The 17,566-nt window shown below is 32.1% G+C and overlaps 1 protein-coding gene across 1 annotated transcript; it reads left to right on the forward strand.

Annotated features, from left to right (window-relative positions):
- Positions 1 to 9,211: 9,211 nt before the first annotated feature.
- LOC115882492 (protein ALP1-like) lies at positions 9,212 to 16,876 on the forward strand. The gene is made up of 3 exons (XM_030900568.1): positions 9,212 to 9,349; positions 9,426 to 9,632; positions 15,873 to 16,876. Exons 1-3 carry the CDS (start codon positions 9,212 to 9,214, stop codon positions 16,650 to 16,652), a joined length of 1,125 nt encoding a protein of 374 aa, XP_030756428.1. The 3' UTR covers positions 16,653 to 16,876.
- Positions 16,877 to 17,566: the final 690 nt, after the last annotated feature.

A 17,566-nucleotide genomic window follows, 5' to 3' on the forward strand; every position in this document is an offset into this window, starting at 1 on the left:
TAACCTAACCCTTAAGAAGCAAACTGGCCGTAGACAATATTATGTCTTCTTGCTGAAGAGCGATATTAACTTTGTCAATTTTATTTAAAATATGCCTCCAATTTTATTTAAAATATACTTTCCCTTCAGTTGACCCAGAAAAAAATACAAAAATATTTTGTACCGTCCCAAAAAATGTCACCATTTTGGAAGAAGTTTTTGCTGCATTAACCCCCACTAAATTTAATGTGTATGCTGCACATGGAACAAAAATGGCCAATTTCATTTTAAGTATTCTGACTTGAACTCCTTTATATCTACCGGCAATATTTGCTCCATTATCATAGCACTGACCTCTACAATTTTGAATGTCTAACCCGTCAGACTCAAGTTGGTTTAAAATTTCGGTAGCCAAACGCTCCAGTTTTTTCTGTGGTATCAATAAAATCTAAAAACCTTTCCGTAATAACACACTTACCCTCTACTACAATGACATAGCGAATAACTTGGGACATTTGCTCCTTATGCGATATATCTGGCGTATACAGAATATACAATATCTGGCGTACAGTCAAAAGATATTGAGTAGTATTTCGCGCTTTGAATTTCTTGTATTATGTTCTTTCTAACCGCATTCGCGATCAGAGATATAATTTCGTTTTGAATTTTCCAAGAAATTTTCTGAGTACGGGATGCATATTCGTATAAAGTGTCCAGTATCGCAGGCTCGTCTTTTCCAAGCAACGCCAAATTCGTCCACGTATATAGCGCATGAAAACGCATTAATGCGGCTTTTCGCGTAGTATCCGACGCGGCGTTTCGTATTGCAATTATATTGACAAGATATGCGTTCCTTATAATAATATTCTTAAATTAATCAATTAAGTATTGACAATTAATTCAAAACACGTTCGCTTAAAAACTGAAACAACATCGCAAACTTCAATATATTTGAACGTAAAAATACGCAACTTGCTTATTTCGAAAACTTATTATCTGCTAAAGGTATATTTCGCTCCACGCACTGAAGCAAATTGTGGGGTCCTTTCGCTTTCTTCTTAACTAAAGAAGAAACCTTTCGACTACTTTGTCACTTTTCGACGTCCACATGCATGAACTTTCCTTCTTGAAACTGATGTCGGTTGTACCGATATCTTTTTCCCTTTTCAGCATATTTTTTCTGTCGAATTTATCTTAGTGTCTGTGCTTGGTTTAAAAGCATTATATAACGCTGTAACAGTCAAATTTCCTCGCAACGACCTCTGTGTGCTAGCTCATAAATTATCGCAAATAACTATTATTTTTGCATCATGTTTACTATAATTTTATTGTTAAATATTATTTTATTTAAATTTTACAATTATGCAACCCGATACATACCGCGCTATAGATACACAATATTGTCACTGGACCAGGCGACCAGCAGTAGGCTTTTTGTCCATCTCTCTATATCTTTGATCATCACTTTTGACTGTCACTTGTCACTGTCAGATCAAATCAGATGTTTTTGGATTTATTTATCCTTTGTTTTGGTTATTGAAATTTTATAATTATCAGATAAAATTTCGTAGTTAAATTGGTTATTTTTGATGTGGATCGCAGTGTGCAATTCGTTCATTTAATTGTGGAATTTCTGAGTTTAGTTCGTTCATTGACCAGATATGGAATATGGCTGAGGAGAAAACATCATTTTTTATTTATGCCTTTTTGTGAGTTGGACTAGTCAAGATATATAGTTCTCTATCTATATCCTGGAAGGAGATTTCCGGTTGAAATCTGATTTTGTGAAGGAAATCGAATCCTTGCATCACTTCTTGTGTACCCACCGTCCGAATGTCGTCGTGAAAAACTGGCTGCCGTTTCGTGAAGCATTCCCTGTTGGTGAATATCAGGTCTTCGTAAAGAAGGATTAAGGCTTCCGAAACACATTTGGTCAGAGACGTGGTTGGATTTTGTTGAGTTTACATGGTCCACCGACCAATTTCCGTAATGGGATTAAAATAGCCTTTTTCCGACCGATATTCCGATTCCACGTGCCCAAGAAGTCCCCGAACAATTCCAAGGTATGCTAAAATTCTTCTGCCTATTCTAAGTCAATGCTCAACTGATTTTTGTTCATATTGTTGTCTGGTTTTCGACTTTTCCACGCCCACGTGGTGTAGAAAGATTAGTTGAGTGTTATCTTTCTTAAGTCTTATTTGGTTGTTCGTAATTGTAGAGCAAGAAGACCGATCCAGACCGTAGTACAGAACAGTCCAGAATTCCATCCGTTCCTGTTGCCCGTGTGTAGAGTTACCCGTTGGACATCATAAACCCTCGTTGAGGTAAAGTTCAGATTTGATTAGTCTTTCTTTATTACCTTTATTAACTCCTACACGTTGTGCTAGTCCTTGTTCTATAATTGAGGCTCTTTTCTAAGACAACCAATATTATTTAGGGTTTTTTATGTTCACCTTTTGAAGTCCTACACCTGGCTGGCATCCGTACGTCTGCTGACATCCGTGGGCTCCAGTGACAGTACACCGAGCTGCTGTGCACCGCCGCGCCGTAGCCACCCTGTAGCTATACACCGTAGCTCAGCCGGAGGAACTTCCGAGTTGTTTTCAAGTATATCACATCGAGTAGAGTAAGACTGTTTAGATTTTAGTTAGGTTTAGATTTGCTATTTGTATTGCGCCCTTAGAGCATACTTCAGACCATTTTCATTTTTCATTTATTCTTATCGATTTAAACTTTACTTCATTTCATATACATTTCATCATTTTCTTTATACATTTAATCTTTCTGATATTTCAATAAATTGCTTAAATATTTTTAGTAGTATTATTTGCAGTCTAGTCTCATAGTTAAGTTAGAGTCACTTAAGTACAAATAATTATAGTAAGATTTGAAGTTCATGATAGTTGCACTCAACAGTTCGAGGTTAGTGTTGAAGGCTACTTAATAGTAACATCTTTTATGCCGAGTTCATAGAGTATAATCTCGTGGCGCCCTTTTATTAATATCTTTGAACCCCGACCACCCGGCTGTTAAAATTAAAAAGCTAGTGGCCTCTATGCAACTCATTACCAATTAAGTAAACTTGTGTTTTATTGAACTTCAAATTAGAAAGGGCGTGGCAACGCTGATATTAAAGTTGACTCTAATTTAACGTATTTGTTATACGTATTTATGCAAGCATCTACCGCCGGAATAAAATATCAGGGTCATCTTCGATAGAGTTTTGAACAGATTCAGAAAACAAGTTAATAAATTGAGCCCAGTTTGCTTTCGCAACATCCTTTTTTTCGATGGAAGTAGGTACTAGTTGCAGAGTCCCTATGTATTGTGTCTATATTACCCTCTATTATATCGGTTACATCGATGTTATTTGATGTGTCAATACTAATACCGGATAGGTTTAGTGTCTGAATATGTCGTTTTATTTCTGCGTCATATTTAGATACGAAGAAGAAGTTCTATTGCGTCCAGGAAAGTTCCGGCATCTTTGCATCCAATTTTATTGGAGGTACCTCTTAAGCCTAAATTGTTCTTTGCACAAAATAAAATACAGTTTATGATTACTTTTATCACATGCCTCCATTTTTCCCTTTCGTTTTGAATCTCATTCTCAAGGTGCTGATCAATTAATTGTCCAGTCCTGAAGCGATTTTTTATAGCTCCTTCCAATTCATGAACGATGTACGATGTTCCTGGCTTATTGGTCGGATAACATAACGCTACATATATCGGTACCTATACCAACGCACGTCTCCAATGGTAAGCCCAGTTTACTTAAAAAATTTAACATAGTTTTCCCTAATATGACTCCAGTAAGAACAGGCCATTTCGTGAATTCATCATAATTTTCTTGATGGCAATCAAGAAAACCAAGAAAATCCTCTCGTATATTGGAGAAGAGAGAGAGTTTTCATCTAAATATCGTATAACTAGTGACATCTGCGAAATTTTACTAATGTCTGTCGTTTCGTTTGATTTTCTTAATTAGACAATTATTGACAATTTCATCGCCACAGCAACTGATAATTTCATTTTGTATGGTAGGGCTAATATATTGATTACGTGCTGAAACTGATTCCAAATGATTCTTTAAGATAACATCATCTCCACAGGTCTGAATGCGGTAGCGTATGAATTCACGTAAATTGCCTTCATTTAAATCTGAAGACTCGGTAACATTGGAATTAATTCTGTGACCTCGCAAAGGAATGTTTTGTTTACCTAAAAAAATCTTAGATTTATTTCATATCACAGTAAAATCTTATGCTTACGCTTACCTAAAAAATGTACTGTGCCGATAATTGATTTTAATTTGTTTCTGTTATCTCTAATCTACTCTATACGCTTAGTGTCTATAAAGTTTCGAATTTCTTCCTTAGGATTGTCTTTGTGTTTGTACTTAGAAGTGTTTTGATAAAATTTGTTCCGAACGTTATATATACTGCCTCCATAATCATATTTAGACTTATCATGAGCGACTAAATCACCGTCTTTGCCCAAGAGTTTTGATTTGTACTTTTATCACATGCCCCCATTTTTCCCTTTCGTTTTGAATCTCATTCTCAAGGTGCTGATCAATTAATTGTCCAGTCCTGAAGTGATTTTTTATAGCTCCTTCCAATTCATGAACGATGTACGATGTTCCTGGCTGTTTTCGTGGTCAGAAATTTTACGATTTAATTTTTTCCAGTTTGAAAATCCAGCCAAATGGGTAGCAATTTTTGGTTTTCGTTGAGTTTCTCTTCCAAAAACCAAGCAAGAAAAGCAGTAAACAGAACCGGTAGTGCGGCTATATAATAACCAATCTCTCGTATTTGTTCTCCATTTGACAGTCTCTTAAAAAAACAACTGTTAGAAAAACATCTGCCTTCACTATTAATTGTTTTGGTGTAATCAGCTGTTATATCTTGTTCAGGTCCATATTTAACAATTAAATTAATAAAATTTGCATCGTATGGATATTTCCACGATGCTGTATCACTAAAACATACCTCAAGGTGGTCTTGCTGGCGTTGGATTCTCTTCTTTGTCAAGGAGTTTCGGCCTGAGTATAAGACCTTTTGAGGAATTTGTTACTGAAGTGAAAGTTACGGAGTCATTGTCCCCAGTACCAGTGGACGTACTATTTTTTTCCGTTGCAGTTACCTTTTTCCAGTACTGAGCTAGCTTCACCTTTTCAGCCTGTCTCTTTTTTTTAATTGGCGGTAGAATGATCCTGGTTTTTTATTACTCATCCTAGCGATATTCAATTGGGTAACGATTATTATATTGTTAAACCTAGAAGTAAAAAATAGAGGGTCAGCTAATGTTAAAGTTAATTAATCAAAATAACTAGATTATTTGGATGTAATAAACTGAAGTCCTGTTCAATCTGTAAAAAAAGGTAAGTATATAATTTCAACATAAAGATAAAGACGAAGGAAATACTTTGTATTGTGTGTAGATAAATTTAAACATGTTACAAAGTCATAGAAAAGTCACGGTTGGTCCAGCTTTTGTATGAATGCAGCTGTATAAATGTGTTAAGTCAAACAAAATTATTTTATGGGTAATAACATGTTGTAACCTCCTATAATACATACCAATCCAGGAGTATCAATGAACCAAGAAAAATAGATTAATATATTTTCTGATGGCAGTTGTCTCCGTAGACTAAAGGACTTTGACATTTTTCTTAATATCAGTTCCTACCGGATCAATGTTACCGGTCTATTTTCGGATTCAGTATCTTCAGTTCTTCTTTCATACTATCAATATCTTCGGAAATCTGATTCGGTATTTCGATTTTTTGTCGTTTCTTTTCAACTGATATTTCTTTTGTTCCAGATTTCCTTTTTTCAGTAGCTTGTAGTCTGGTAACAATGTTTGTAGGTACCTGTAAAATAATAACAATACGTAATTTTAAAGAAATATTTTGTGAAAATAAAGCAGAGCTAGTCAAAAATTCGTCAAATTTAATCAAAAGAGAGTAACTTTATCACATTTTTTTGTTAATGTCATTAGAATCAACTATCAATCCTATACCTTCAACGTGCGTGCAAATTAGGCCAATAATGGCGCCAACACACTTTACAAATCTCGTGAAGGAAGAGTAAATTGCGTAATAAATGTGAATAACTTTTTCTACATTATTACGTTATCATTTTACCTCAATAATGACTAAAATATAATGCTCCTACTCCTAATGCTTGAGAAATTATTTTAGTAGTGGTGGAAAGTACTTGCCGGTAATGCCGGTGCCGCCATTTTCAACGGAAAGCTTTATGTTGCCGAAAAGTTCAACATTGCACTTTGCTTGCCAAGTGGAAATTACGGTTCACACAAAAAATAATAGGGTATAAAATTTTAAGTAGTGACCTATATTAATAATACAATCGTGAGTTATGGTCGTATCTGCGATTTTCACCCACGCTTTTCGACCGATAATTTTAGTTTGAAAGGTTTTGCCATGTTGAATACTTCTTAGGTCGATTGTTTATTGTCATTTATTGTCTTTATTACCTACTATTTTATTGATGATCGAAATGACACCGTCCGATATAAGTTAAATAAAAATATGCCGAAAACCCGTGGATGCGTGATATTATAAATGATTTTTTTCCGTGTAGGGTGAACTTTCCCATTGGGCTGAAAACTCAAATTCGACCCCCTAATTCTCGCCAGTTTAAAATATAAAAATTAAAATTGTTTACATTGTCTATAGAAGACTGCATATGAGGTTGTACATCATACAATTTCTTTTTTCATTTTTGTTTTCTAATTTTAAAGATAAATTTGCAACAGTTTCTTGCAATTTTTCCATATCTGAATTAAATTTTAAAAATATTTCCGATAAATTGAACTGACTATTTTCCTCCTCTGTAACATTATCCTCTACGTCAAAATATTTACTGTTCTTTTGCGATTTTCTTTTTGGAGGTATTTTATTTTTTTATATAAGATTTACATACCTATATGAAAACTATTGAAAACTAACAATATTGTATTAATATGATATATCGCTGCTTCGCTTTGATAGTGGCATAACTCGAAATATGATAATTTTACAGGAGACAACTTTGAAAATTGTGACAAACTTAAAAAAATTATAAAAAAATTCTTATTTATTTGACTGATATCAACTTTTGCCTATGAAAAAACAATACATCAAGGGGTAAATTTTTATTGGCAAATGTTATTAATATCATAATAGTAAACCCATTTTTATACTTGTGCCGTTGTTTAAGAAAAACTTCTTTGAATTTCAAATGTTATATTATTAAACTAAGAACAAAAATCTTAAGTTAAAGTATAACAAATAATGTTTTTTAATACAGTATACAGCAAATCTTGCATAACATTAAAGATTACTATAAAATGAAGCATAAATATGTGGTATGTGGTTATTCTCCATTAGATTGAGTAGGTCTTTTTTCTTTTTTTCATCTAACATACGTTTCTTCGAATAAGCAGGTTGGAGTATTAAACGAATATTAGTTGAAACTCCTCTTAAATTATTTTTTTTACATTGCGTTTCGACTTGCTTTAACTCAGTTTCTAAGTATGAAGTTTTGTAATAAAATGAAAAGGGCGATTCTCTAGTCACTTTTACAGTTTTAATATCACTAATTCTGACAGTTTCATTGTCCGTATTTTTAAATGACGCCTGCACTCCTGTAAGGGCTTTGATATTATAAAAATCTTCATATGACATTTCTATTACATTTTATGGCCGTCCAGTCTTTTTAGCACAATGGATTATGGATATGAAATTATCTGGTGTATATGTTGGACCACTTTTTAATGCTCGTTTAACCTCCCTTTCAATCATAGAATGGGCACTGTCGCCTTCGTTTTGCGTATGTCCTTTGATTAAAAATTTGTGTGTAATCGATTTGACATTGGGGAACTTGTGAATAGCATACTGATATAAATGGATCATACATTTATTTTTCTGTTGGCCGCTGCAATTATCGGTATAAAAAATTATTTCAATTTCCTCCTTAGTAGACAGAGCTTTTTTTTCTATGTATCGCAATACACAGCTTCCAATTTCATTAACACCACGCTCTGCTTCTGCTTCGTGCCAAACGAAACAGGTAACGTCGTTAGTTTTCAGCTCATAAAAAGTAAGGTTAAAGAAAATAAAATGGATTCCTCGTTAAATAAGTTATAAAAAGTACAATATTTTACAAATGGTTTTTTCTTTTCTGTTTGCCATTCTTGAAAGTCCCGAAACAAGTCTGTTATAGATTCCCCTCCGTCTATAAATTGGTTAAACGTTTGTTCCCCTTACAAAATGAGATTCGCTCGAGATAGAATTTATATGAATTTTCATCTCTTGTAGAAGTTGGGGGTCAACATGTTTGTGACTATCAATCCTACTACGTAAATCATTTCCTAAAATCGAATCATTCGATCAGTTATATTAGTATATATAGAGTATTTTTAAGGAAAATTTTATACATATTCTTATTTGTAAGTTCTCAACCATTAAGTCAATTGCCTTATTCATTTTCCTTGGCTTTTTTGCGTTAGTATATTTATACCTTGGATCCTTCATATATGAATGTATGAACAAACATTGTTTATATAAAAACACTTCCCCCTCTAGATAAAAAAGATCGCTATAATTTAATATATAAAAATGTGATCTAAATCGTAAAATTATACTAATTATGTCATGTTGGATAGTAGGACCAATCATTTGTATATCATTCAACGAATAGACTGTATTAGTTTTGCATCAGAAACTGTCAAAACTTTTGTCGTAAGGTATTATATTTCAATACAAAATAATGAGATATCCAGTTACTTATTTGTATTGTATGTCATCTACAACCTCTGAAATATGATGTAAGAATCTAAGTATTCTTTCATAAAACAGGTAAATTGTTGTCTCAATTTATAAATTTTTAACATCTTAAACGCTTAATTAAACGCTTAATTGCAGTTTGCTTCGATTCGCTTAGAACATCAGAGGCGAGTTTTAGCGGTATTTTAAGTAGAGCCTCGTTTTGACGTGTAAGAGCGAATAAGAAAAATAAAATATTTTTCTTTATTTATATAGCATAATATATGAATGGTGTTAACATCAATTTAATATTCAATCAACATAAATAAAAGAAGCCAAACTTACCTTGGATGCCTGATCTGCACAATACTTCTCACTCCTTGAAATATATATTACGTGTTTTGCAATCTATAAAAATAAAATATACTTGAGCATAAAAGGAAAACGAAGAAGATATGGATGAGAAAATGGATAGCAAGAAGAATTACACTTGGTGCTTCTGAAAGACTTCTGAACGAACTTGCTGTAGAAGATCCGAAAAGTTTCTTAAACTTTTTACGCATGAATGAGGAAATGTTTAATACGTTACTAAATAAAGTAAGTATAGGCCTAATTCCAAAATAATCAAAAGTTATATTATTCACTAGGTACAGATAAATTTATTTATTTATAGGTTTGTAGCAAGATAGAAAAGAATTATACTGTTATGCGAGAACCTATATCAGCAAAACTAAAACTTCAAATAGCTTGTCGATACCTTGCCACTGGCGACTCATTGGGATCATTGCAATACCTTTATCGAGTGCCAAAGTGTACTATAAGCCAGTTTTTACCATATGTTTTTGATGCCATATACGAAGTATTAAAAGAATATGTTATGGTAGGTAAACAGTAACTTTATTTACAAAATTCCAATCTCAAAAAAAAAAAAAAAAAAAAATGTTCAAACAAAATCAACAGAATATTCTAAGTTTTAAGTAAGTATCTATTTTAATTGAAATCAACACCGGCGTCATCACTTTCCGCCCAATTCTTGAAATAATTTGTTAATTGCATCTGACCCTGATGCCGAAATTGATATTGTTCATTTACCCCTGAAGAAGTTGAGGAGTCTGTATTGCCTTGTAAATAACTTTCTGAGCAAATAGTCTCCTGTGCTTCATGGGAAAATAAAGGATTATTGCCATTTTGATTTTGCACTTCATTTGGAACCTGCTGATAATGATATCGTTTATTTTCCCCTGAATAACTTATGTAAGAATTATTTAAATATAGCGCCAAAAACTAGGCTGACAACTCCTTCCTGGAAGCATAGAATTATGGGTAGCTTGTTGTTATGGTGTTGTTAGTTGTTATGTATAAAAAAATAAAGAAAATTGGAGAATAAAGTATAAAAATTACATGAAGTCATTTTTATTGTAAATACAATAAAAATTAAGGCTCCCCCTTTTATAACTTCAGGTGTGGGGTTAAATCTGCGTAGTCCCCAAGAAGAGAAGAAGAGTGATAAGTTATAACAATAGTTTGAAGATTACCGGCAATAAATAAAATGGAAGATCAAGACGAAAACCAGAGTCACCAATTTTCTGCTGATGATTTTGAAAGATTTGTGCAAAATAGAGCTGAAGAAAATCCAAACAGTAATGCTAATATTAATAAATTTATGAATACGATAACAACTTTATTGCAACAAAATACTCAGATGTTGCAAATGCTACAAAAACAACAGCAGCAGCCATTACATGCGCCAAATCAAGAATCTCCAGTTCGAAATTATAACGTAATGCCAGATCTCTCGAAAACTATAGAAATATTCAGTGCTGAAGAAGAGCCAAGTAAAAGCTAAGTTATGGTTACAGCAGTTGGAAACTGCCGCAACACTTCACAATTGGCCAGATGCGTTTATTTTCCAAACAGCCAAAAGTAATCTGATTGGTGCTGCACGCCATTGGTATTCAGGGCGAAGCAGTGAAGTTGTAGATTGGTCATCCTTCCGCATGGCTTTTATTAAAACATTTGTATTTACCAAGAATAAAACCGAATTATGGAAAAGAATGCAAGAGAGGGTACAGTCTGTCAATGAAAATGTAAGCGTATATTTTCATTCCAAAGCATCATTATGCAAAGAGTTAAGTTTATCATTCGAAGAAGAGAAAGAGCAGATAGCTATTGGATTATGGTCCAGAGAATTAAGTAATTTTGTCATGTCCAAATTCTATATAGATGAAGATGCATTATACCAGGACATTATAGCATACGAGAGAATTGTTACTGCGAGGAAAAATAGATTGCCTGAAAGAAAAAATGAAATTAAAAAACCACAGAAGACAATTGAAGCATCTCTGAAGAAATTTACCAGTTTAGATCAAGTTAATAATAAAACCATTAAGTGTTACAATTGCAATTTGCTAGGACATTTGGCGTCGCAATGCAAAAGATGCCTAGAGTGAGGGGTTCGTGTTTCAATTGTGGCTCAATGGAACATAAAATAAGAGACTGTCCAAAGATTAAAGGAGAAAGAGCCTCTACATCCAAGAAAGAAGTTGAAGAGAAAGAAGCATTGATGGTCGAGAACAAATTCCCTGATAGATTCACCTTGCCTTTGTGTCTTGTAAAAGACAGTAAACAATTATTTATCGAAGGTACTCTTGATTCAGGTAGTGTAATTTCTATTATTACTAATAGCATAATCAGACCATTTAATTTTGAAATCTCAGAAGCCCCATCTGTAGATTTTGAGGGTGTTAATAAATCTAAATTAGATGTTATAGGTTCAATAATGTTTAAAGTATATGTTGAAGGCATAGATGTCCAAGTTTTATTTTATATAGTACCAGATGATGCTATACCTGTTAAATGTCTATTAGGTAGAAATTTTATGACAAATAAAAATATTTCTTTAATTTTGAGTCTGGAAAAGTCAAAATAAAATCAGTATTAAATGATAATTTATTGGAAAATCAGGAAAATAATGAAATCTTACAAATTGATTACATTGATCAAAATGAGGTTGATTTAAATATAAATTCTGAAATTGATGCAAAAAATCGTCAAAAAATTAGTTGATCTTTTGTTCAAGATTATATACAACCTGAGCGACCTGAAAAAATAGAATCTAAAATTAAAATGAAAATAGTAGTTAATTCAAATCATACTCCGTTTTATTTTAAACCTAGACGTTTATCTTTTTATGAAAAAAATATAGTGCAAGATTTGATTAACAACATGTTAGAAAACAATGTAATACAAAAAAGTACTTCGGAGTACAGTTCTCCAATAGTTCTAGTTAAAAAGAAAACTAATGATTATCGATTGTGTCCTGATTTTAGAGCTTTAAATAAAATTACTGTAAGAGATAACTTTCCTATTCCCCTGATTGAAGATCAAATTATTCAATTACAAGGTCAAAAATATTTCACAACCCTGGACCTTAAAAGTGCTTTTTATCACGTTGATATTGAACACGATTCGATAAAATATACTTCGTTTGTAACCCCAGTAGCTCAATACGAATTTTTAAAGATGCCATTTGGTCTTAAAAATTCTCCTTCTGTATTTATGGGGTACATTCACGAAATATTTAAAGAACTTATTGATCTAAATAAAATTTTTATTTATTTTGATGATATTTTAATACCAACTAAAACTATACCAGAAAATATCTCAATTTTAAAGCATGTTTTTAAACTATTAGTGGAAAATCGCTTGACTTTGAGAATAGATAAATGTACTTTTTTATATACTGAGATAAAATATTTAGGATATATTATTAATGAAAAAGAAATTCGTCCGAATGATGAGCATTTATTAGCAATTAAAAATTACCCAGTGCCAAAAATGTAAAACAGGTTCAAAGTTTCATTGGTTTGACCTCTTACTTTCGAAAATTTGTTCAAAATTTCTCAACCATTGCTGGCCCATTATATAATTTAACTAAAAAAACAGTAAATTCAATTTTGGATCTGAGCAATTTACTAGTTTTAATAATTTAAAAGAAATATTAATGTCTAAACCAGTTTTAGCATTATACTCACCTAAAGCAGAAACTCAGCTTCATTGTGATGCTAGTTCGCATGGTTATTCCGGTATTTTAATGCAAAAACAAAAAGATTTAAAGTTCCATCCAGTATTTTATTATAGCCAACGTACCACAGAGTCAGAGTCTAAGCAACATAGTTTTATTTTTAGAATTAGCAGCCATAATAAATAGCATTAAAAGATTTCATGTCTATATACTAGGCATTAAATTTAAAATTTATACAGATTGTAATAGTATCACTTTAGCACTTAAGAAGAAAGACATTAACCCGAAAATAATGAGATGGAGTTTATTTTTACAAAATTATGACTATACTCTTTAGAACATAGAAGTGGAAGTAATATGCAACATGTTGATTCTTTAAGTAGATGCTATCAAAATGTTTTAGTACTAGAAGAGACACCTTTTGAAACAAATCTTAGCATTAGACAATATCAAGATTCAAAATTAACAAAATTAGAGAGGAATTAGAGAAAACTGAAAGTAAAGATTTTGAAATCAATAACAATCTTGTTTATAAAAAAGAAAATAGACGTTTACTATTTTATGTACCTAACACTATGGAATTAAATGTAATTAGAAGTTGTCACGATGATTTAGGACATGTAGGTATTGATAAATGTATTAATGCTATAAAAGAACTCTATTGGTTTCCAAACATGAGAACTAAAGTTGATGAATATATAAAAAAACTGTTTAAAATGTATTACTTATTCTCCTGTAAGTGGAAAAAAAAGGGTTTTTTACATAATATACCTAAGGGAAATAAACCATTCCTTACATTACATTTAGATCATTGCGGGCCTTTAGCAAAAACCAGCGAAAAGAAAAATCGATTTATTTTTGCTATAATTGATGGGTTTACAAAATTTGTAAAAATATACGCATGTAAAACTACCAATTCAACTGAGGTAATAAAATACTTAAGGAAATATTTTGCTGATTATAGTAAACCACTTAGAATAATCACAGACAGAGGTTCTGCCTTCACCTCTAACAAATTTTCAGAATTTCTTCAAAATTATAATGTAAAACATGTATTAATTGCGACTGGTGTTCCACGTGCTAATGGTCAGGTAGAAAGATTAAATAAATTTATTATTCCTATGATTGCCAAATTAACAGAAACTCCAGAGAAATGGGATGATATCTTAAATGACGTTGAATTTGCTGTAAATAATAGTGTTCATAGTACCACTGGAGAAACCCCTGCTAAGCTATTATTCGGAGTTCCACAGGAAGGGTTAATGAATGACGATTTAAAACAATTTCTTTTAACACATAAGGAAGAAGAAACAGACCTTGATGATCTAAGAGATAAGGCAAATAGGAATATTGAAAAAGCCAATCATATAATAAAACCTATTACGACAAAAGCAGCATAAAGAAGGTAAAACTTATAGTAAAGGGTGATTATGTGATGATACCTAATGTAGATGTGAATCCAGGTATCAATAAAAAGTTATTACCAAAGTATAAAGGTCCTTATGTAATAAAAAATGTCTGCCAAATGACAGATATTTAATAACTGATATTGAAGGATTCCAGGTAACTCAAAGACCTTTTGAAGGTATTTTTTGATTCAAATAGTTTGAAATTATGGTTAAAATTATCTGACACTATTGACAAAGCCATTGACCAAAATCTTGACCAATGTTAATATTTTGAATCTGCCCAAATTGATTTTACTTAACTTATTTTCCTGAAAGAGTCATATAATATTGGATTGATTTATTTTATTTTGACTTATGAAAAATAATTTAAAATTTAATCACATGAGATAATTTATGAAACATTATGATTATATAATGCAAAAATTTATGATTTTGGTTATGAAAATTATGTTATGATGTACTGAATTAGTTTTATTAGTAATATGTACTAGTTTCTAGTTTAGTCATAAAGATTATGTTATGCAATTAGTTTATGAATTACTTATGATATGATGTTATGAAATCATAAAAATATTATGTTTAGAATTAATCTTATGTATTACGATACTTATGTGTTATGATCAGAATTCTTATGTCTCTTATGTTAAATTTTTTGATTATGAATTGCTTATGTAACCTCTTATGTAACCTAAAGTATTATGTTAACGTTAGGATAGAACGAGGTCGTTCTAATTGTCAGGATGGTCGAGTTGTAAGAATTATTTAAATATAGCGCCAAAAACTAGGCTGACAACTCCTTCCTGGAAGCATAGAATTATGGGTAGCTTGTTGTTATGGTGTTGTTAGTTGTTATGTATAAAAAAATAAAGAAAATTGGAGAATAAAGTATAAAAATTACATGAAGTCATTTTTATTGTAAATACAATAAAAATTAAGGCTCCCCCTTTTATAGTGGTCCGTGTTTCCTTGTCGAATGAAGTGTTGATTACATTTTGATTTCTTAAACAACGCAGGCGAACAGTTGTTATAGATTTCTGGATATCCTCCTGAAGTAGTAGTGCTTCTTGTAATGGAAGGCACTTAAGTTGGGAAGAAACATGTTGTCCGAATGCATCAAATTCATTGGAGGCAACAGATGCTACTTCTTTTAAAGCTTTAACAGCCTGGTCCAACGATTCATCCTCCTTACTTTTTCCATTGTTCGCGAGTCTTTTCCGAGTCTTTGTTTTTCTCGCCGAATTAACAGAGGGGGTTTCTTCATAATCTCTACTAGGCTCTTGTGAAGATTGATTTGGCGTTATCGGCTGTGCATTAAGCTTTTTAAAACATGATTGTGCCTCTCTTGAATTTGTAAAAGGGTTTTTTTCACACTCCCATGTCTCTTGTGTCGAGTCTTCATTTACTATTGAGGGTGCATTTCCCTGGATTTCTTCTGAAATTTGTTCTGGCAACATCTACAACAAAAAGCAAGATAAATAATATAATAATAGTACATTACCTTATAGGCTGAGAATTTTTTATTATAGCTGAGCCCAGAATTCACGGCCGAGCCGCTAGAAGTGGGCGAAGCAAATAATATAAGATTCGCAGCCCTGTTGTATATACACTATTTTTTTAAGAAATAATATAATAAAATAATATAAAAGAATGATTTTAATTGCTTTAATAAATGTGTTTTCATTTTCAGATACCAAAAACTGAAAACGACTGGAAAAAAATTATAAATGGGTTTGAAACTTGTTGGAATTTTCCGCAGTGCATAGGAGCAATTGATGGAAAACATGTTTTAATTCAGTGCCCTCCTAATTCCGGTTCTCAGTACTTTAACTACAAAAGAACCTTTAGTATTGTACTACTGGCCCTGGTGGATCATAATTATAATTTTATTTTTATTGATATTGGGAGTTATGGCAGCATTTCCGATGGTTCAATATTTGCTAAATCCTCTCTTCATCAAGCGCTTGAAAGAAACATATTGAACCAACCAGACGGTTCCGTTATATTAGGAGACGAAGCATTTCCACTTAAGCCATATTTGATGAAACCCTATCCTCGACGAAATCAATTAAGTATTGCCCAGAAAGTATTTAATTATAGACAATGTAGAGCCAGACGTGTAGTAGAAAATGCGTTTGGCATAATGTCTTCGCGTTTTCGTATATTCAGATCTCCAATATTACTTGCTCCTACCACAGTAGTAAAATTAATAAAAGCTACATGTGCCTTGCACAACTGGATAAGAAAAGTGGGAAATGAAGTAACAGTAACAGCTGATATTGAAGATCACGTGACAGGGCGAATAATTCCTGGAAATTGGCGCAATGTTCCTAGACAAAATGGTCTGGCTGATGTAAGAGCAGCTTTGCAGCGAAATTATTTGCCAGAAGCTCGACAAAAAAGAGAAGACTTAACTAACTATTTTACAGGGCCAGGAGCACTCGATTGGCAATACAAAATGATAGAGTAGTAATTGCGAAGATTCATCCAAATAATGAATTATCATAAATTTCTTCTAATATTTTATAATTTAGGATATGTCAAAAAATATATAAGTAATATAATTTGATCAGCTAAGGGTGTTCAATATCTTAAAAGTCCTCATAATTCTTATAATTCCTTAAAAAAATCCTAATAATTCCCACCAGCTTGTGCAAATAATAATTCCTAGGTGGTTTATCTCTCAAAATCTAACATACAGTATGTCCGGTAATAGGGTAGACAAGAGGGCAAACGGAGCAAAAATTTAAATTTTCAAGGAAAAGACATTCTTTAAAATAAGGGTATTTTATTCTTGTAAAAAAAATTGAAATTTTAACTTTTGGGACACCCTGCGTATATTTTTTTATTTTATCGATAATCGTATTTTTTTGGAAAGCAAAACTTTTTATAAAGAATATCGTTTCCTCGGAAAATAAAATGTTTGGTCCGTTTGTCTACCATCGCCGGACATACTGTAGCGTGTCCCTTGAAAGTAGCTCACCCTTATAACTTTTATTTTTTACCTATTATAACCTTTTAATGTCTGATATATGGTATCAGACATTAAAGGGCTATAATAAGTAAAACATAAAAGTTATAAGGGTGAGCCACTATTAATAAGGGATACCCGGTATAGCAGTATTTTAGTTAGCAACATTCGAAAAAATCCAACAATTCAAAACTATGATCCATTTACTTGATCAACCTGTATGAAATAAAGCTGAAAATTAAACAAAACTTACCAAATTAGATTGTGACTCATTTTCTCCCAAATTTTGTCTCAAAAAACTGTCAGCTACGTGAAACCATGAGAGTTTTGGTTTATACACAGTATCGGTGCCCGATCCAGTTCCCATGGATTTCCTTATTTTAGCAACTTCTTGATTATACGTGCATCTAATG

Source organism: Sitophilus oryzae, unplaced genomic scaffold (genome assembly GCF_002938485.1).
Source record: "Sitophilus oryzae breed Bouriz unplaced genomic scaffold, Soryzae_2.0 scaffold_177_pilon_pilon, whole genome shotgun sequence".
Classification (NCBI taxonomy): Eukaryota; Metazoa; Arthropoda; class Insecta; order Coleoptera; family Curculionidae; genus Sitophilus; species Sitophilus oryzae.

Bases quoted from the DNA above. Each gene is read 5' to 3' on its own strand.
- LOC115882492 (XM_030900568.1), top strand. From the start codon at position 9,212: ATGAGAAAATGGATAGCAAGAAGAATTACACTTGGTGCTTCTGAAAGA. The intron at 9,350-9,425 runs GTAAGTATAGGC...ATTTATTTATAG, and splicing joins TTAATACGTTACTAAATAAA to GTTTGTAGCAAGATAGAAAA. The intron at 9,633-15,872 runs GTAGGTAAACAG...TTTCATTTTCAG, and splicing joins TATTAAAAGAATATGTTATG to ATACCAAAAACTGAAAACGA.